Here is a 22,052-nt window from a genome sequence, read left to right on the forward strand (position 1 = left end):
ACAGAAACAGACTCACAGATGTAGAAGACAGACTTGCAGTTTGACGAGGTGGGGTGGGGGAGGGGTGGATTGAGAGTTTGGGATTAGTAGATCAGATTATCATATACAGGACAGATAAACAACAAGATCCTACTGTATAGCACAGGTAACATAGGATATATATTCAATATCCTATGATAAACCATAATGGGAAAGGATGTGAAAAAGAATGTATATGTGCGTGCTCAGTCAAGTCTGACCTGTGACCCCATGGACTGTAGCCCACCACGCTCCTCTGTCCATGGGATTTTCCAGGCAAGAATACTGAAGTGTGTTGACATTTCCTCTTCCAGAGGATCTTCCTAACCTAGGGATCAAACTCCTGCATTGGCAGGCAGATTCTTTACCACTGACCCACCTCAGTAGCCCATGTATATGTATATGTATATGTATGTATCTGAATCACTTTGCTGTACAGTAGAAATTAACACAACCTTGTCAATCAACTATACTTCAGTAAAATAAAATTTTAAAACATCCAGAGCTTGAGTACTTCCCACCACCTCACTACTACCACCCTAATTTCAGTCACTATCTTCTCTCACCTGGATTATTCCAGGAGCTTCATCACTGGTTTCTTTGCTCCCACCCTTGCTTCTGCTATGTACTAACCACAATAATGCAGCCAGAGTGATACTTTTAAACTTTAAGTCAGATCATGTCCCTCATCTGCTCATAATCCTTCAATGACTCCCAAATTCATTCCAGGTAAAGGTCAAAGTCTTTACAATGACCGACAGGGTCCCATAATCTCCCCCCATGCACAGACAGCGTCTTTCTCATTTCACCTACTATTCTCATTCCTGCCTCAGGGCCTTTGCATTGGCTGTCTTTCTTCAGGCATTCACAAAGCTTCTACTTTCACTTACTTCATTGTTTTATCATTCAAACACTGTCTTATAAATGAGACCTGCTCTGAATTTCCAATTTAAACTTGTAAACACTCCTCTCACTCTCAACCTTCCTTCTCCAATTCAAGTTTTTGTCCCTCCATAGCACAGCACCATTTAAAGTAACCTATCTGAAGTTCCCTGGTGGCCTAGTGGTTAGGATTCTGGGCTTTCACTGGCGTAGCCCAGTTGGGGAAGATCCTGCAAGTTGCACAGTTAAAAAGTTGCTTGTATAGTACTCTATTTTATTTATCTCTCTTCTGCACTAGAATGTAGACTCTGTGATGGCAAGAACTGTGTCTGTTTTGTTCATTGACTTGCCCACAGTATGTAAAGTGCCTGTGACACAGTAGGTACTCAGTGAATATTTTTTAATTAACATTTATTTTAATTGGAGACTAATTAGTTTACAATATTGTAGTGGTTCTTACCAAATATCAACATGAATCAGCCACGGCGCACTTATGTCCCCCATCCAGAACCCTGCTCCCACCTCCCTCCCCATCCCATCCCCCAGGGTCATCCCAGTGGACCAGCCCAGAGCACCCTGTCTCATGCATTGAACCTGGAATGGCGATCTGCTTCACATATGATAATATACACGTTTCAGTATTACCCTCTCAAATCATCCCACCCTCACCTTCTTCCACAGAGTCCCAAAGACTATTCTTTACATCTGTGTCTCTTTTGCTATATCGCATATAGGGTCATCATCACCATCTTTCTAAATTCCATATATATGCATTAGTATACTGTATTGGTGTTTTTCTTTCTGACTTACTTCACTCTGTATAATAGACTCCGGTTTCATCCACCTCATTAGAACTGATTCAAATGCATTCTTTTTTTAATTTTATTTTTATTTATTTAAATTATTTATTTATATTACTTTACAATATTGTATTGGTTTTGCCATACATTGACTTGTATCGGCCATGGGTGTACATGTGTTCCCCATCCTGAACTCCCCCTTCCAACTCCCTCCCCATCCCATCCCTCTGGGTCATCCCAGTGCACCAGCCCCGAGCACCCTGTATCACAAATGCATTCTCTTTAGTGGCTGAGTAATATTCCATGGTGTATATGTACCACAGCTTCCTTATCCATCCGTCTGCTGATGGGCATCTAGGTTGCTTCCATGTCCTGGCTATTATAAAAGTGCTGTGATGAACATTGGGGTGCACGTGTCTCTTTCAGATCTGGTTTCCTCGGTGTGTATGCCCAGCAGTGGGGTTGCTGGGTCGTATGGCAGTTCTATTTCCAGTTTTTTAAGGAATCTCCACACTGTTCTCCATAGTGGCTATACTAGTTTGCATTCCCACCAACAGTGTAAGAGAGTTCCTTTTTCTCCACACCCTCTCCAGCATTTATTGTTTGTAGACTTTTTGATAGCAGCCATTCTGATTGGTGTGAGATGTTACCTCATTGTGGTTTTGATTTGCATTTCTCTGATAGTGAGTGATGTGGAGCATCTTTTCATGTGTTTGTTAGCCATCTGTATGTCTTCTTTGGATAAATGTCTGTTTAGTTCTTTGGCCCATTTCTTGATTGGGTCGTTTATTTTTCTGGAATTGGTTGCTCAGTAAATATTTGTTAAACAAAGGAATGGATTTCAGCACTGAGAGAGTGCTTACCATATGCCAGGTACATAGAAACACAATGAAGAAACAGCACTGTATGAAAATGGTTATACGGAGGTAAGCATCGGTCACTAACTCTGCCTGGGAGGTTAGAGGACAATCCACAGAGGGATGCTGTTCTAGGTGGGAGTCAAAGCATGTCCAAAGGAACCTGACTGTTGGGCCCTCTAGGCAGAATGTCTTTTCATCTCTGTGTCATCAAGGCCTGGAGTAGTGCTAAGCACTCAATAAAGCTTTCCACAAAGCTGTGTAGAGAAGCTCACAATCTACACGCAGTGTCTAGGTGTGGATGGGGGAGCTGGAGACAAACCATGCCATACCAAGGGGTTTCCATCTTTCTAAATCTGGATTTAATGAAAAGCCATTTAGAGTTTTAGGCAGGTTTTATTTTTTCCTTCCTCCCTTTTCTTTCTTTCTTCCTCCCACTCTTTCTTCCTTCCTCTCTTTCCTTCTCTCTTAAGTGCCCTTTGACTGGAGAGTGGAATGCAGGATGGGAGTAGGAGAAGGTGGCAGAGACTGGTCAGGGATCAGCTCTGGCTGTCATAGTAAGGGGTCTGGGCCAGTGGGAATGGAGAGGTACTGAGGAATTCCAAGGAGAGGGAGGAGGAAGAGGGGATGAGATTGGTGGTATACTAAATGTGGAGGACATGAGAGAAAAGAAGTCCCAGGCTTCTGCACTGCAGTGTGGTAAACCAGCATGGGGAACAAAGGAGGGGAAGCAGGTTTGAAAGGGTTGATAAATTCAGTTGTGGACATATTGCATTAGAGATGTCTGTGGTGTATCCAGGTGGTGGTTGGGGTGAAGGGTACAGAAAGCCTGAGCTCTCAATACTCTGTGCCGCATCCCCAGTTCTCCCCCACCCCACTCTGAGCTCTGATTGTTTCCATCTATCCCTTTTGCTGGACTGTAAGCCCTTCGAGGGTAAGAAGCAGGTCTGACTCGTGTTTCTCCCCAGATGTTGAGGTCAGATTTTTTTTTTTTTTTTAAGTGAAAAGAAACAAATTTTGGTTTTAATACCTGGCATGTGGGATCTTAGTTCCCCTGACCAAGAATCAAATCCACACCCCCTATAATGGAAGCCCAGAGTTCTAACCACTGGACCATCAGGGAAGTCCCTAGGCCTGATTCTGAACTACAGAAAGTACTGAGTGCTCGTTTGCTGAATGAATGAATGTGCATCGTTGGTTGAGAAGTGAGAGTAGAAGCAATAGGCATGGAAGATATCCACAGGGACTTTTCAAGGGAAACAAAAAAAGAGAAAAGCTTGGAGGACGCTGAAAAGCATGGCCAGAGAGGTAGGAAGGCAAGCAAAAGCATTGCAGCCAGGGACCAAAGAGTAGGTATTACAAGAAGGAACTGTCACTGATGTCAAAGACTACAGAGAGATCAGGTAGGATGAGACTGACCAAGGTTTTGCTGTCATAAATTGTAAGCATTTTCCAAGTGCCTCCCCCCACGAGAGCATCGTGCCTCACACTGTAGGCTGTGGAGATGGGATGCAGATATACCTGTCCCCAAGGTGTTGAGAGTCCAGCAGGAGTAACTACATGTGCCATCCTATTCTGTGTTGTACATTCTTTATGGAAACTTTTATATTTATAAGTAGCCAGCTGGATTCAGTTTAGATGATCCCAGTTCTATTGGCAACATCCAAAGACAGCATCGTAGTCAGGAGCCAGTTGAACACATGCCTTCTTTTCTTCAACAGGGCTGATCAGTGTTGACCTTGGCCATAGAGCTTTTTCACAGTCTGTTTACTCTGGTGCTTGTTGGTCTTGACATCCACAGTGAGCCCCAGAGTGGTGTTGTTTTCTGTCTTCTTACTGGCTAATGCAGTGGTGACGGGGAACTTGTTGATAACATAGTGGTCAAGCTTGTTTCTCCAAGGATATTTGGGCCGCCTCCTGAGCCGCAGTATTCTGGGTGGTGGAATAGTAGGTAAGGTCGGACTGTCTTTTTTTGGTAGCTCCGAATGCCTTTCAATACTGCATTCTTGGCCTTCTAAGACTTTGCCCTGGCTTCGACTTTCAGAGGGGCAGGGGCCTCCTTCACCTTCAGCGTCATCTTTGTGAAAAACAGTATTTTACATTCTTATGGTTGGGTCTAAGTACCTCTGAACAATACAGACCGTGAACGCTGGGGAAATCTTAGGGAAAAACTAATCAGCCAGAACTGGAGCAGACTGGGAAGAGAAGAGGAGATAGCCTCTAAATTGTGCCTGAGAGGGAGATACGGAAAGAATATCCAGAGTGATGCTGCAGGAGGTAGAGGAGGGAAAGAGAAAACATGGGGTTCTGGGAGCCCCTGGGTCACCTGGATAAAGATGTCCAGCAGTCTTATCCTTCTCCTGGTCAAAGCACAGGAGAAGGCTAGGCTCTGGAGCTATATATTTGACAGAGAGGGATCCATAACACTTAAAGCAGGGAGTTTCCTGTGTATCCCTTCCCTCTGATAAGTGAAGAAATTGAGGTGCAGACAGGAAGGACTGTCCAAGTCTATTGTCAGCAGATCACAGGCAGGAGCTCAGTCCTGGCCCTATGCCCTTTCCACTGGCCCACAGCCCTTGACCTAGAGGTTATGCAGGAGCCATAAGGAGACAGTCTGGAAAGGATGCTCAGAACAGTGAAAGCTGGGCCTCAGGACAAAAGTGCCCTGGGTAATGAGAGGAAGGAAAGGAGCCAACAAGGGAGAAGAAACAAAATGGGAAACCAAACACCTCCAATAAAGGATCTGTAGCAGACAGGATCTTGTGATACCTGCACACCCATGATCCAAGCCAGGCTTCAGCAATACATGAACCGTGAACTTCCAGATGTTCAAGTTGGTTTTAGAAAAGGCAGAGGAACCTGAGATCAAATTGCCAACATCTGCTGGATCATTGAAAAAGCAAGAGAGTTAGAAAAACATCTATTTTTGACTATGCCAAAGCCTTTGACTGTGTGGATCACAATAAACTGTGGAAAATGCTAAAAGAGATGGGCATACCAGACCACCTGACCTGCCTCTTGAGAAACCTGTATGCAGGTCAGGAAGCAACAGTTAGAACTGTACATGGAACAACAGACTGGTTCCAAATTGGGAAAGGAATACATCAAGTCTGTATATTGTCACCCTGCTTATTTAACTTATATGCAGAGTACATCAGGAGAAACACTGGGCTGGAGGAAGCACAAGCTGGAATCAAGATTGCCGGGAGAAATATCAATAACCTCAGATATGCAGATGACACCACCTTTATGGCAGAAAGTGAAGAACTAAAGAGCCTCTTGAGGAAAGTGAAAGAGGAGAGTGAAAAATTTGGCTTCAAGCTCAACACTCAGAAAACTAAGATCATGGCATCTGGTCCCATCACCTCATGGAAAATAGATGGGGAAACAGTGGAAACAGTGGCTGACTTTACTTTTCTGGGCTCCAAAATCACTGCAGATGGTGATTGCAGCCATGGAATTAAAAGATGCTTGCTCCTTGGAAGGAAAGTTATGACCAACCTAGATAGCATATTAAAAAGCAGAGACATTACTTTGCCAACAAAGGTCCGTCTAGTCAAGGCTATGGTGTTTCCAGTGGTCATATATGGATGTGAAAGTTAGACTATAAAGAAGGCTGAGTGCTGAAGAATTGATGCTTTTGAACTGTGGTGTTGGAGAAGACTCTTGAGAGTCCCTTGGACTGCAAGGAGATCAAACCAGTCCACCCTAAAGGAGATCAGTCCTGGGTGTTCATTGGAGGGACTGATGTTGAAGCTGAAACTCCAGTACTTTGGCCACCTGATGCGAAGAGCTGACTCATTTGAAAAGAACCTGATGCTGGGAAAGATTGGGGACAGGAGGAGAAGAGGATGACAGAGGATGAGATGGTTGGATGGCATCAACGACTTGATGGACATGGGTTTGGGTGGACTCCGGGAGTTGGTGATGGAGAGGGAGGCCTGGCATGCTGCGGTTCATTGGGTCACAAAGAGTCGGACACGACTGAGGGACTGAACTGTACTGAACTGAACTGATGCTGATTGTGGCATTATTCTCAATAGTGAAGAAGTGAAAACTACCCAAATGTCCATCAACAGATAAGCAAATAAATTGCGGTCTATACATACAATGGAATATTAATCAGCCTCAAAAAAGGAAGAAAATCCTGTCATATGCAACAAAATGCATGAACCTGGAGGCCAGTATGGTGAGTGAAATAAGCCAGTCACACAAGATCAAAGATGAGACACCTAAAGTAGTCAGACTCATAGACAGAAAACATAATGGTGGTTGCGAGGGGTTGAGAGGAGGAGGAAATGTTCAATGAGTATCAGGTTTTAGTTTCACGAGATGAAAAAGTTCTAGAGATCTGTTATACAACAATGGGAACATAGTTCACACACTGAACTGTATGCTTAAACTGTATGGTTTGTTGCTGTTTAGTCACTAAGTCATGTCTGATTCTGCAACCCCATGGACTGTAGCCCGCCAGGCTCCTCTGTCCATGGGATTCTCCAGGCAAGAATACTGGAGTGGGTTGCCATTTCCTTCTCCAGGGGATGGAACCCGCATCCCTGCATTGTAAGCAAATTCTTTACCACGGAGCCACCAGGGAAACCAAAACTGTATGGTTAAGGGGGTAAATTTTATATTACCATGTTCTTTTTACCACAACTGAAAATTTTTAAAACATCTTCTAAAGAAAAAGCCATTGTAGAAGACAGTTATGAGGAATCTAAAAAAGTGTGGATATATATTTATGTATAACTGACTCACTTTGCTTACAGCATAAACTAACAGCATTGTAAATCAACTATACACCAATACACATTTTAAAAGAGTGAGCGAGCTGTGAGAAGAATATCATGGCCAAAGTGTGAAGACTACATAGAGATCAAGGCCAGTGAGAGGCTTATGAAAAATCGTGAAGAGTCATCTAATCAGAGTTGGGGGTGGGGGCGGGGAGCGAGACTGCAGGGGATTAAAGAGGGTGAGGGTGATGCTGGGGGTGCTGGGGGGACAGCCAGAATGGAGGCTACCTGGTGTTCAGTAGTTAACAGGACAGAGTTAGTGAGGGCGGAGGGGGTAGACTGAAAGTGTGGAGTTGTGGGAAGGATCATGGCTTTTTTTTCCTCTGGTACAGAGAACACCTAGCACACTTGTGGGTGGAAGAAGGGAGATTAACACTGAGGGAACAGCAAAGTGGGGAGGGCAGTGGAGGGCGTCTTGGCCTGGCCAGCGAAAGGGGCAATGCACCCGTTAGCCTTGGATGGAAAAGGGACAAACGTCGTGACAGGATGGAGAGTGGGAGGGTGATAAGGGGGTGTGCACAGAGCGTTTGTCAGATATTAGGAAGGATGTGGCCAGGGTGGGGGTGGCTGCACGGTCTTTCTATAAATTCAGTCTTCCAAGGGTTGAAACCAACTGCTGCCGTGGGGAAGGGGGCCTGAGTAGGAGTCTCGAGCAGTGTGGGACAGCCGAGGACAGCAGCTGTGGGGCTGCGGCACGGAATCCGTGATGGATGAGGTGTTGCCTGGCCAGCAGACACAGACGTGAGTTGGCCCCAAAGCCAGAGTTGGAGGTGCTCTCCAGCAGTGTCTGGAGCAGAAGGGAGGGCTGTGGGGCTGCTTGGGGGACAGGAGGGAGCTGGCAGGGAGAAAGGTGATTTGGAGCTGGAGAAAACCATCACCCCACAAACCTACTAATGTCCTCAGACTTCCTGCTCCCCTTACCTCCCACGGTCCCGGGCTGGAGTGCTCTGTTCTGACAAAAAACAGCACCAGTCACAAGCTTTGTCTTTTTAATAAAAAATAAACTGTCTGTGACAAGCAGGTTTTGAATTCCAAAACAGAGGAGGGGGAGAGAAGAGAGGTCCAGGGGTCAGCCAGGGAAAAGGAGTGAACAAGGCTCAGATTACCCCTCCCGCTCGAGCCAGGCCAGAAGGGATTAAATGTGCCCCAACTGAAGCAAGATGGAAGGAGGTGAGACTTCAGGAAAGACCTCCCAGTGGAGCTGATAAGGGGAGCTGGAGGGAGCGGCTCCCTGCAGAGTCCTGGAGAGCCCTGGGAGAGGGGAGTGTTGGTGTCCAAGGTGGCAGCTGCTTTCAGAGTGGAGTCTCCGGGTGTGGTGTGCTCAAGTGCTTGTTGTTTTAGGGTCTCCTGCAGCGGTATGTTTCTGGACGGTCCCAGGATGCCCAAAACTGAAGGATCCTCTCTGGGTCCTCCTTTCACGGCCTAGACCATGTCTGGGGCAGCCCCTCCTTAGAGAGGCCACATGCTTGGCAGAAGCAAGTTCCACAGGGGAGCCAGGCTGTGCCCAGCCTCGCTGAGTGCTCTCAGTGGCACAGAATGGCAGAGAAGGTCCTCTGGTGGGGGGAAAGTGATCTTTGGTGCTACTCCCACCCTAGTCAGGGAGGAGCAGCTCCCGGCTCCCCCAGCCAATGGCCGGGCGCCCTGCCCTATCCAACAGCCCCAGCCTGTACCAGGAGTTTAAGCCACCTCTGCGCCCTGGAGGTTGTTGCCGGCGTCCATATCACTGGCAGAGGTCCTGCTTTCCTTGGGGGTTTGGAGGCAACGCTCGCTGCTCAGTGGGGCTTTCTCCCGGGGGGGCAGGGTCCCACAGCCTTGGACTTTGCCCCGGGCTCGGAGAGCCCCCAGTGGGGATACAAGGAAGGTGATGAGGGCTCCTGAAAGCACCAGGGCGAGGAGCACCGTGACAGTGAGGAAGTGGGGCCAGTAGGACTTCGGGGCAGCCAGGGCGGCCCCACCGCCAACCCTGGTCAGCGGGGCCTCCATGCGCTCCCGGGGAATGCCCGCCAGTTTGGGATCCAGGGCCAGGGGCTGTTCCTGACTGTGCACCCAGTAGGAGACCACAGGGTAGGAGAAGTCATTCTCGGTGGCCCAGCACTGATAGAGACCCCCCGCCCCATCTCGCAGAAGCAGCAAGAGGGACCCATTGTAGACTGTGGAAGAGGCCTCTGGGATGGCCTCTAGCCCGTGACTCCAGTGGTAAGAGGCCAGAGCCGAGCTCTGGGGGCAGGGGAGCTCCAGGAAGGAGTTGGGGACAGCCAGGACTTCTTTAACTGTAGGGGAAGGAAAGGGGCCAAGGGTTAAGGGGAGAATGCAGGCCCCGACATTTGGGGCCCCATTCCCATCTCCAACTTCTATTTCAAGCCCTAACCTCAACTCTGATCCCTTTCCTGTCTCCAGTCTGGGCCCCAAACTAACTGACTCCATCAGTCCATCTGACTCCAGTCCATCTGACTCCAGCTCTGACACCAGAACCAATTTCAACCCCAGTCCTGAGTCCCAGCTTAGGATTCCTATCCCTCCGCCCTACAGCTGACATTCAAATCCATCCCAACTCTGGGGGTTCAGTTCTCAAGCCAGGCAGATGCTGAGGGGAGAAATTGATGCAGGAGTGTCCCCACCGCTGGAAGTCCTCCCTAGCCTTTGCACCTTCTCCAGTCCCACACTCACTGATTTGGGGGCGGCTCCAGCGCCCCAGACTCCTGCCCATGGGGCCACTGGAACAGGCCCACTCTGGGTTCCCTTGCTTCATGTCCTGCTTCCAGTGCTTCCTGAGGAGGGAAAGCAAAAATTATCCCTTGAAACAGGCAAGAGTGGGAAGAGGAGGGAGCAAAAGAGGGAAGTGCAATGGGGAGAAAGATGGGTCGGGAAGACAAGGTAGAATAGAGATCAGGGGAAGAGACGCCCAGGGTGGGCTGAAACAGCTCAACAATGCCTGGTGCAACTCCATCCCTGGAGAAGGCCCCAGAGGCTGGGGGCAGTCTCGGAGGAGATGTATTAGTATTAGGTTGATGAAAACATAATTACGGTTTTTGCATTGCTGAAATTTGCCATTTGGTATTGGACTACATTCTTAATAAAGGTGGTTATGTTATACATCATTTTAATGTATATATTTTGCTTTATGTTTTTTGCTAATGACTTATTACTTGATGTTTATTGTATATTTATTTTGGACTATGGAAATAATATTAGACAAAAAGCAAATTTGAGTAATTTTCTTACTCGAGCTCAAAATGGGTCATAAAATGGCAGAGACACCTCGCAACATCAACAACGCATTTGGCTCAGGAATTGCTAACGAACGTACAGTGCGGTGGTGGTTCAAGAAGTTCTGTAAAGGAGACACGAGCCTTGAAGATGAGAGTGCAGTGGCCGGCCATGAAAGTTGACAACGACCAATGGAGAGATCGTTGAAGATGATCCTCTTACAACTACAGAAAAAGTTGCCAAAGAGCTCCAAGTCGACCATTCTATGGTTGTTCAGCATTTGAAGCAAATTGGAAAGATGAAAAAGCTCAGTAAGTGAATGCCTCACGCACTGACAGCAAATCAAAAAAATCGTCATTTTGAAGAGTTGTCTTCTCTTATTTTACGCAACAACAAGGAACCGTTTCTCGATCAGATTGAGATGTGTGATGAGAAAAGAAAAGTGGATGGTATACTATAATCAGTGACTACCAGCTCGGTGGTCGGACCAAGATGAAGCTCCAAAGCACTTCCCGAAGCCAAACTTGCACCAAGAAGAGGTCATGGTCACTGTTTGGTCAGGACCTTTTTTGGTGCAAATTCGGCTTTGGGAAGTGCTTTTGAGCTTCTTTTTGGTCCAACCACTAAAAGTCTGATCCACTACAACTTTCTGAATCCTGGCGAAACCATGACATCTGAGAAGCATGCTCAGCAAATCGATGGGATGCACTGAAAACCGCAACACCTGCAACCAGCATTGGTCAAAAGAAAGGGCCCCGTCCTCCACAACAACACTCAAACACATGCCACACAACCAACACTTCAAAAGCCGAACGAATTGGGCCACAAAGTTTTGCCAAATCCACCATATCCACCTGACCTCTTGCCAACTGACTACCACTCCTTCAAGCAACTATTCGAAGGGAAAATGCTTCCACATCCAGAAGAAAATGGTTTCCAAGAGTTCGTCGAATCCTGAAGCAGAGATTTTTATGCTACGGGAATAAACCAACTTATTTCTTATTGGCAAAAATGTATTGACTGTAACAGTTCCTATTTTGATTGATAAAGATGTGTCTGAGCCTAGTTAAAGTGATATAAAATTCACAGCTCCAAACCGCAATTAGTTTTGCACCAACCTCATAGCACCTGGAAAGAGAGAGATCAGAAGCACACACTGGGGAACCGGCACTCACAGGATGGGGGTGGGCAGGAGGCGGCAGGTTTGAGACTCAGGGTCCCAGGCACAGTGAGGGTCCCGAGCAAGGACACAGTCCATACAGCTCTCGTAGACACTACAGTTGGCTCGAGGAACCTTCCAGATGCCTCCTGAGAAGCCTGCAAACACTGCTCCCTGGAAAAGAGATGAAGCCTGTCGAGTCACCCTGCCACACCTGGTAAGGACCTGGCACCCAAGGCCTGTCCCACTGGAGACCCCACCCAAGGGTCAGGCCGTTTCCCACCTGGATAGGGGCCAGCTGTAGGTTGCGAACAGGTTCATGGGCAGGGAACAGCTGAATCTCCTCCACCAGATAAGCACTGCGGTTCCCACTCACCACCGCCTTGTGGAGGGAGCCTGTGCCTGTGGAGACAGAGAGAACTGAAATCACCTAACCTCTCATGCTCCCTCTTTGACTCCAGATGGCCTCCCCAGCTGTCAGAAAGTTCCTTCTGGGACTTCTCTGGTGGCCCAGTGCTTAGGTCTTTGGGCTTCCATGCAAGGGGTGCTGAACTGATCCCTGGTTGGGGACCTAAGATCCTACACGCCTTGAAGCCAAAAAAAGAAAGAAAGAAAGTTCCTTCTGAAGTATGCACTGGACACAGATCTGTCAGACCATTTCCTTCCGTTGCCACGGAGACGGAGCTCTCGTAAACGGCTGAAAATCCCTTGCCTCTGAGTCCTTCCTTGGAAACTGCCTGATAAAACTCCAGCCCTAGAGGAACCGAACTATCCCCTTTCTTCATGGATATGTGAACTTTTAATCAGTTCTGTAGAAAATCACATCACCAGTCTCCCTCACTTCGGTCAAGTCAAAGTTCAGTGAGGTCTACCCCGACCACCCTTTCAAAAATTACTGCCTCCCCAACAAGCATTCCTGACCACCCCACCACACTGTTCTATCTGTTTTCTGATCTCATAATGTACCAAGTAATCGTCTCCTTCAGTATGTTTATTGTCTGTCTCCATTCACTCCGAAAGGAGCTAGCTTTTTGTCTGTGTTGTTCACGACTGTGTACTCAATATAGGCACAGCTGATGTCCTAAAAGAAAGAATGAACCTGATGGGTTTCTTCTACTAAAGCTCAAGGTCATCCACCTTAGCCAGACCCTCAAAACACATGTTTTGCAGTCTTCCCCATCCCCCCACAGACTGTCTCTCCTTCTTTCCATCTTCTGAAATCTGCCTTTTCCATCCCTCGTTCCCCACCGCTCATGACCTTGTGTTCTCCTATTTCATAGAAAACACAAAAGCCTTCACCTAAGAGCTCCTTCTACTTCCTGCCCATCTTCTCCCTCCCCAAGTCTATACACTCCTCCTCTATCCTTCCTTACTCTTCACCTTTCTAGCATGGTTTCCCCCATAAGGTAATTAAATACGATAAACAGATCTTGCTAAGGTCACCAAAACCCTTCGTGCTTCTCTACCCCACCAGACTGAAAGTTCAGAAAAGTTAGGGACGGGGCTCTTTGGTCCCCCTACTATATTTTCAGATCCTAGCTGGGTGCCAGGCACAGCGTAGGTGCTCAGATAAACATTTGCTGCTTCGTGATAACCTAGAGGGGTGGGATGGTGGGGAGTCCAAGAGGGAGGGGTTATATGTATATGTATAGCTGATTCACACTGTTGTACAGAAGAAACTAACACAATATTATAAAGCAATTATCATCCAATTAAAAAAAGAAGAAAACATTTGCTGAATGAATGCATGAGGGAATGAACTCAAAGGTCTCCCTCCTCAACCTGAGTTGCAACCCTGGCTCCAGTCCCTTGAGGGGTGGCCTGGAGCCCTCTACTCACTGGTGCCCAGGTACATGACCAGATGGCTCTGCCCGTCGATGCCCTGGGCTGTCTCCACCGCAAGCCAAGTGTACTCTACACCAGACTTCACCAGCAGGGGTGTCCCCACCACTGGCTCATCCATCAGGAAATGGTCCTTCATGAAGGTCAAGGCTTTATCAGAGGAGGGGCCCTTGGAGCACTGAAGGGGGAAGGAGGCAGATCAGGTCAGCTTTCTCCTTCCCTTCAACTCACCTCTGCTCTCCCTCCCTCCCCCTTGGCTAATCTCCTTTGCCTCCCTCCCTCTTGGCAGTCCTCATTTCAGGATTGTGATTAAAGCTGGACTCTGGAACTGCCTGGCTTTAAAACCCAGCGTCTGAATTCAGCATGTCTGAGGTTCCGTAACAGTGAAATGGGCCTATTACCAACACATCACAGTCTTGCTACGAGGATGCAAACGAATTACATGAAAAGTAATTAGAACAGTACTTGGCATGAAGTAAGTCCCTAATAAGCATTAGCTGTCATTATTTCTATCCATCATCCCCGTCACCAAGGATGCCTAGCCACCAGCAGAAAGTAGGTGAGGATCCCCTGCAGGCAAGAACCACCCTGAACTCATGTCTGTAGGCCCAGGCTTAGCATAGGACCTAGTACTCAGTTGGGGCCCAATAAATGTTCACAGAGTCAATAACGGAATGCAGTCTGTCACAAAAAGGGGTGGTGTAGCAGGGAATATTTTGCACCATGGGTTGGCATGAGTTGGATGCACGACTCGGGGAGAGTCCCTTCTCCATTCTGGGCCTTCTTTTTCTTGCCCATAAAATGAGGGGGTTGGACCGGCTGTTCTTGAAAGGCCCTGCCAACAACAGCATATTGTGGCTCTGGGACACCTGTGTCCTGATCTTTGGTCACGATTCTTGTCCTCCATTTTCAACAGCACTGTCTTAACACCAGCCACAACTGTGTCACCTACATGCTGTGTCCTCAGACAATTACCCTACCTCTACGAGCTGCAACTTCCTATCTGCAAAGTGACGTAATAGCATCTGTATCTCATTTAGATGCCAGAATGAGCACATGTACCTACTCTCACTTCCTCCCAAAGGGATTTTTTTTAAAAAGACATATGAGAACATGAGAGGAGGCAAAAGCAGCCACATTTGGGAAGCTGGAAAGCAAATGAACAAAAGGGAAAAGACTTAGCAGGAAAAAAGAATCTTTCTAAGCCAGCTCAGGCTTAAATTCTGATTTATAAGGCAGAATTTCTGAAGTTCATAAATTAGTGGCCTCAGTCCCCTCTGGAAACGGGGCAAAAGAAAGGCTATATTTGAAAATCTATTTAAGAAGCAGGCAGATTTCTTCCCAGCTCCATGCAGTTGACTGACTGTCCCTTCCATTCCCTGGCCCAGGACTGGAGGTTTATTCTCTAGAGAGGATAAGGCAGAGGGACTCTGGTTGGAGGACAGCAGAAGGGTGACATTCCATGATGAAGGCAGGGGATTAAACGCAGGTAGACACAGTACCTGCTGAGACTTTTCCCCCACCCCCAGCCTTTCTTCCCCATGACTCCCAGATCCCAGGAGCCAGACCGCCTCACTCCAAGAGAAGACTAGAAGAATCTGCTCCAGGAAAACTGACTAAAGGCCCAAAAGGAATGACTTAAAGATACTGATATTGAAGGTCTCCAGTAAAGCAGCCTAGCCAGACCATTCTCAGTGGAGTTATCATGGAGTTCAAGTTGCCAAGTCATACCCAGGGTGCAGAGTTTCCACACCTTCAAGGCCCCCTCCCTCTTAACTCTGAGTAGATAGCAAAGGATGACCAAATATGTGAGTGAAGTCATAGACATGAAAGACACAAAAAACAGAGACATGGAAAAAAATGAATAAACCTTTAGAGGAAACAAATGATTCAGAGAAAAGAAAACTTTACAGCAAGTACCATTACTACCTTAAGAGAGAGAAGTATGAAGATAGCATACCCATGAAACAAGAATACACATAATGCTTCAAAAGAGAAGTTCTTATCCCAAAGAATGCAGCCAGAGATTATAAATGTCCTGAAAGAAGACCAAACTAATACAAGTTTTTATTTTGCGCCCCAAAGTCAAACTTTAAGAGCAACTTTTTATGATGAAGTTTCTAGATCCAAACACCAACCAATTTATAGAAACTACTTAAACTCCACCACAGCGATGCAAAATCATCAAGATCCAGACTGTGGGAAATTCTATATAACAAATAAATTGTAAGAGAGAGAAAGAATTTGGAAAGGGAACATAAAGACTAAAAGAGACTGAAAAGAACAATCATTCCAAATTTACAGATCTTCTTTGGATTTTGATTTCAAAAACAAATTATATTAAAAAAAAAACCTTATGATATCTATGAAACTATTAGAAATTTGAATACTTTTGCATATTAGATTAAGAAACTATTATTAATTTGGGCGGGGTGGGGGGCTTCCCTGGTTGCTCAGATGCTAAAGAATCCACCTGCAAGGCAGGAAACCTGGGTTCGATCCTTGGAGAAGAGAGTGGAAACCCACTCCAGCATTCTTGCCTGGAAAATCCCATGGACAGAGGAGCCTAGCGGGCGACAGTCCATGGGGTCACAAAAAGTCAGACACATCTGAGTAACTAAACATGCACGCATGTATTATTTTTTTGGTGTTATTTTTTTCAAAGCCCTTATCTTTGGTGATACATACGAAAATCATTATGGATGAGGTAATGGGTAACCCTGAAAGTATGCCCATTGAAAACCTGTGGGTGTGACTTTATTTGGAGAAAGGGTATTTGTAGATAGAACTAAAAATCTCAAGACGACTCATTCTGGAGTCATCACTGGGATCACACTGGGCTCTAAATCCAATGACACGTGTACTCAGAAGAGAAGAGGAGGAGACACACAGAGAGAAGGCAACGTGACAACAGGGGCAGAGACTGGAGTGAGGCTCCTACAAGCCAGAGGCCACCAAAGACTGCCTGCAGCCAAGGCAGGGGTGAGGCTTAGAGTGGGTTCTCTCCCAGGGCCTCCAGGAGGACCCAACCTCGACTGCAACTTTGATTTCAAACCCCTGGCCTCCAGAATTGTGGAAGAACAAATTTCTGTGGTTTTACACCAAGTTTGTGGTGATTTGTTATGGCAGTCACAGGAAACTAACACAGATGAAATGATGCCCAGAATTTGCTTCAAAAAGTAAGAGGGGAAGTGAGTGGGGTAGAGATGAAGCAGTCTGCTTGGCGAGGAGTTGCGCTGGCTGATGGGTGTATAGAGGTCCATTATACTATTCTGTTCACTTTTTATATGTTTAAAATTCTCTATAATAGAACATATTTACAAGACATATACAAAGCTCAAAAAATCTAGGAAATTAAATACATTAGCAGAAATTAAAAATCTGACAGAAGGATCAGAAGATAAAATTGAGATACTCTCTTAGAAAGTAGAACAAAAACCAAAGACTTGGGGAAATTCCTAAAAAGGATTTAAAACGTTACAGGACCAACCAATCCAGGGGGTTCAGAAAGAAGTGAGAAAACATTCTAACAGTAGAATATCCTCTCCATGAAGAAAGAGATTTTTCTTTTCTTCACTACTATATCTTCATTGCCTACAACAGTGACAGGTGACCTTAAAAAATATGTGTTAAATGAAAAGGTAACAGTTCAAGAAAACTTCTTAGAACTGAAAGAACTAAATTTCCAGGTATAAGGGGCAAAGTAAATGACCAGACAATAAATGAACAAAATCCCATTAAGGCACAATATCATGAAATTTCAAAATAACCAGCAACACAATAAAGGTACTACAAGATTCCAGAGAGAAAAACAGATGATATTCAAAGCTTTGGGAATCAGAATAGCTTCAGACTTCTCAAACAGTAGCAATGTAAGCTAGAATATAGTAGAGGATATCTTCCAAGTCTGAAAGGAAGATTCTTTTTTCCTAGAATTAAAATAGATACAACTAGGCAAACTATCAAAGGTGAATGTAGAATGAAGACATTTTCAGACATTCAGGGTCTCAAAAAAATTTAGTATATGTGCTGCCAAAGCGAGCTCAGGGTCTCAAAAAAATTTACCTGCTGTGTATTCCTTTCCAGGAATTTACAGAGGCCATCCTGGTGGCTCTAGTGGTAAAGAACCCACCTGCCAATGTAGGAGACATAACAGACACGGATTTGATCCCTGGGTTGGGAAGATTCCCTGGAGGAAGACATGGCAACCCACTCAGTATTCTTGCCTGGAGAATCCCATGGACAGAGGAGCCTGGCAGGCTATAGTCCATAAGGTCACACAGAGTCAGACACAACTGAAGCAGCTTAGCACCCACTCACCCATCCTCCACTAAAATAAGACAGTGAAAGAAAGAAAAAATGGGAAGTTGTGGGATGCAAGAAACACCAGATTATCACAAGAAAGAGGTAAAGGGGATGCCCAGAATGATGAGGAAGGGAGCTTCCAGGACGTCAGCTGTACTCCGGATGTACATGAGACAAAGATGCAGTCAAGACTGCAGCAGATAGAAAGGATTTCCAGGAAAACGAAATTCTTAGACTACCAAATGGGTCTGTTTTCAAAAGAGATTCAGATAATTGAGGTAGAGTTTGGGGTTGAATTAAAGATAAGAGCTTAGAAAACAAAGCCAAAAAAAAAAAAAAATTAAGATAATTACTAACCCCAGGGAAAACTTTTTAAATTATGCAAAAAGGAAAAATAATCATGGCCTTCTACATGGCTCAGTTGTGAGTAATGAATCATAATATAAATACTGGCCTGACCAAACTGGGTATAATCCAATGCTGGGAGATAAGAGGTGGGTACAGCGGTGTGCTGGTAAGGCTGCTCTGGGGTGATGATTTAAAGTGTTTGCTGATTTCCATAATGTATTATTCCCACCATGGCTAATTTCAAGCTACCAATGTAATGTCACTGAACTCGGATTTGGAAAGAGATGCACAAAGGCTTCTTGCTAGTTGCTGCAAGTCAGCTTCAGCTCATCGCTGAGTGGGGGTGGGGATGGGGCGACCAGGTTAAATCTTCACCATCCACAATGGGAATTCAATAGATGCTGCCTGAAATGGAAGCATCAAGGAATAGCAATAAACATATTTTGAGATTTGGAGATAAAATCAAAAGAATCAGCTAAAAGAGTTGAAGGTGACTGTCTCTAGAGAGGGAAAAGTGCTGAGGAGAGGAAATTGGGCTGTTGTTTGTAACCAACCATGTAAATCTATGAGTCTTCAAATGTTGTACATATACAATGCCAATCCAAAAGCGAAAGCTAATTAAGAAATGCAGATGAAGAGGCCCAAGAAAGTCCTTGGCACAGCCTGTGTGCCCTTGTTTTTTTCAGTGATACACCCGAATATATGGCGCACACTCAGCTGGGCTGTAGGGGTGCTATTCTGTGTTTAGGACGGGGTTGGACACCATGGATGTGGAATGTGGGCAGCTGGAATGGGTGAGTATCTGAGCAGACAGGACGTGGGGGTGTGGGGAGCACTAGCATTTATGGGGCACTATCACGCCGTGATAGGTGCTTTGGCACGCATATTATATGTCTGGGGGAGGCGGGCTTTGCTCAGTGGCATGGATAATACTCACACTGCCTGGCCGTGGACTGATATCAGGATATTCATAAGTAGTCCAGCGTGAAGTCTCTTTGTCCAATTCCTTATACTTCCCCTCAAAGACTTTCTCGATGTCCTTGAGCGAGAATGCACAGACAGCAGAGGTCCTGGTCCCACCAACCTGCCTGGAGACAGCCAGAGGGGACGTTGTCTGCAACCTCCTCTGCTATACCAGGAAGCTCCCCCTCCCACCTTGGCCCACTTTTGGTGAAAAACCCCAGAAGGGCAGGACTATGAAGGGCTGGGTCAGTCCCCAGCTGAGGCGGTAAGAGAGTCCCAGACTTTATCTCATTTTAGGATCTGAGGTGTGGTTATCCTTAATGAGAATTAATTTGGGCTCAGGCCCTGGGGCGTCTCCCGCCTGGCCTGCCCAGACTGAACCTCCATGGGAGAAGCAATGTAGCCAGCTCCCGGACAGGCTCCAGATGAAGCTCTCCTCCCTGGGGGTTCGGTGTATTCTTGGTCCTCAGATAACCAAACAAAACCCAACTACAAGACTATTTTTATTCCTTCCGCCCTGGTCTGTGGAGACAAAAGCTCTATCTCTATTGTTTCCTTTTAACCTGACTGTGGCATAAACCATATTCTCAGTTCTGTAAGCCACAGATACCAGATCCTGCTTACAAAAGATATCTTTGGTACCTGACACATTGTCAGCAGATACCTGAACACCATGGGGACCAGACCACAGCAAATAGGTCTCAGTCTCCAAGCAATGACTTTATTTTTATCTTATGCTGTTGATGGTGTTTCGCTCTGTGCTACAACCACTAGGAAGTTCACAGCTACATGTGTCCCGACATCCCCAACTGTGTAAGTGATAAACATCTGTAACCTGCTGACTTGATCCCTGGGTTCTCTTACTCTCCTTTTATTTCCATTTCCTCATAGGTTTATTTCATTTTAATGTTTGCCTTTTGTAAGCTGCCTCCTATCCTTTTTGGAACCAGGCAGAACATAAACTAATAAGAACCTTTCTGAGCATTATTTTCTCTATCCACATTAAGCCCTACATTAAGGGTGTGAGTCAAATACCTGGGAGATGGTGATGATCAAATGTCTTCATATGTGAAGTGTGGAGTTTGTGCTTCGCTCACATCAGTTCCTACCCTCCCTGGTGGGCCAGGGCGAGACGGGGGCTGACCCCAAATCCCACTTCCAACCCCCAGGTTCTCGCCTAGCTGCTCACCACTGAGAGGTAAAGACTGCGTAGACACGGGGGTCGGTGGAGGAATTGTCTGCCAGCAGGACAGCATGACGGATGACGTTGAAGGGAAGTTGTTCCGGCTGGGTGCACAGCAGCTGGGCCTTTAGGAAGGTGGTCCACTTCTTCTGCAGCAACTTCTCGCCACCCACATCATTCTAGGGGCGCAGTCTGAGTCAGAGGGTCCCCCGACTGCCCACGCGTGACCACGCCCTCTTACCCCCGCCTCACCCCCATTGGACCCTAAGCACCCAGCCCCACCTCTGCCATTGCCCCCATTGGCTTCTCCACGGCCAGCCCCGCCTCCCACCAGGCTGTAGACCTTGCAGACTCTGGCCACGCGGGAAATGTGCAGCTTCTCGAAGAACTCAAACTCGCTGGCTGTCTCCTCGAAGAAGAAGTAGACGACCTGGGTGGAAGGGATGGCTGCCACGAAGGAGGCGTCCGCTGCAGGGGAAGGGCAGATAGGCTAAGAGACGGAGCACCTAGGTGCCCCGGTTTCCCGTTTGTGAAAACCCTTGACTCTGAAGATCAGGAGGTACTATGCCCCAGATCCACAGCTGGTCGAGGGGTGGCCATGGGGTAGGGGGAGGTACTTTAATTATTTACATAAGATGAACGCTTCACGGGTTTCCCTGGTGGCTCAGTGGTAGAGAATCTGCCTGCCAATGCAGGAGACAAGCATTTGATCCCTTGTCAGGGAAGATCCCACGTGCAGCCTCTAAGCCTGTGGGCTTCAACTATTGAACCTGTGCCCCAGAGTCAGAGAGATCCACAACCACCGCGAGCCCATGTGCTGCAACTACTGAAGCCTGCCTGCTCTAGAGCCTGTTCTTCCGGACAAGAGAAGCCACCGCAATGAGAAGCCCCTGCAGTGCGTGCAGCTAGAGAGTAGCCCCTCGCTCGCCACAACCAGAGAAAAGCCTGCGCAACTACAAAGACCCAGCACAACCAAAATTTTAAAAAATTTAACAGTTTTTTTAAAAGATGCAACCTTCCCGGGACAGGAGCCCTGTCTTCTTCCCTGCAGTACCACCAATATCTAACATTACGACCTTGCATGTAGTATGCCTCAACCCATGAGAGCTGAGTGAATTAACAGCAGTTCAGAGTGCCAGGTGTCGGGCACTTGGGGGTGGGGGCCAGACCTGTGCTGAGTGGGGCTGAGGTCCTTACATTGCAGCCAGCAGAGGAAACTGTCCGTCTTGAGGACAGGTTGGGGTCCCAGAGTGCGCAGCAGGATGGGCTCACTGCCCAGGAAGTTGTTCATGGTGCCAGAATAGAGCATCCCATCTAATGTGAGGAGAGGAGGGGGGATCTTGTCAGTTAGAGGGTGCCCCTGCCCTTCTCAGATCTGCCTCTGACTGGCCCAGCAATCACGTCAGTCTCTGGCCTTCTTCATTTGTTCTGCACCTTCCCGTGGAGGCCCAAAGCCCAGCTCACAGCCCAGCCTGAGCACTGTTCTCAGGTCCTTCTCCCACAGGGACTGGCCAACTTTGTGGCCTCCAGTGTTTTGCACATTTCCAGCCTTTCTCTGGCTCCTCCCTCCCACACCCAGCTGAACCACTTGCCAGTTAGAATCACTCATTGTTTCCCCAGGATGGCTGTGTTTTGTTTCTACACATGAGGGCCTACCCTTTTCTTTCTGGAACACTTTCCCTGCCCATCTACCTG

The 22,052-nt window shown here is 46.9% G+C and overlaps 1 protein-coding gene across 1 annotated transcript in view; it reads right to left on the reverse strand.

Moving 5' to 3' along the window:
* Positions 1-8,367: 8,367 nt before the first annotated feature.
* SEMA4A (semaphorin 4A) overlaps positions 8,368-22,052 on the reverse strand; it is a 28,391-nt gene continuing 14,706 nt past the window's right edge. Inside the window, exons 7-15 of the mRNA XM_065902217.1 lie at positions 21,555-21,671; positions 20,701-20,825; positions 20,364-20,536; positions 19,149-19,299; positions 13,556-13,736; positions 12,000-12,118; positions 11,733-11,890; positions 10,018-10,118; positions 8,368-9,620 (exon numbers count right to left, since the gene is read on the reverse strand). Coding sequence (XP_065758289.1) covers positions 9,028-9,620; positions 10,018-10,118; positions 11,733-11,890; positions 12,000-12,118; positions 13,556-13,736; positions 19,149-19,299; positions 20,364-20,536; positions 20,701-20,825; positions 21,555-21,671 — 1,718 coding nt within the window. The 3' untranslated portion in view covers positions 8,368-9,027. The remainder of the gene's footprint in view (positions 9,621-10,017; positions 10,119-11,732; positions 11,891-11,999; positions 12,119-13,555; positions 13,737-19,148; positions 19,300-20,363; positions 20,537-20,700; positions 20,826-21,554; positions 21,672-22,052) is intronic.

Source organism: Muntiacus reevesi, chromosome 1 (genome assembly GCF_963930625.1).
Source record: "Muntiacus reevesi chromosome 1, mMunRee1.1, whole genome shotgun sequence".
Classification (NCBI taxonomy): Eukaryota; Metazoa; Chordata; class Mammalia; order Artiodactyla; family Cervidae; genus Muntiacus; species Muntiacus reevesi.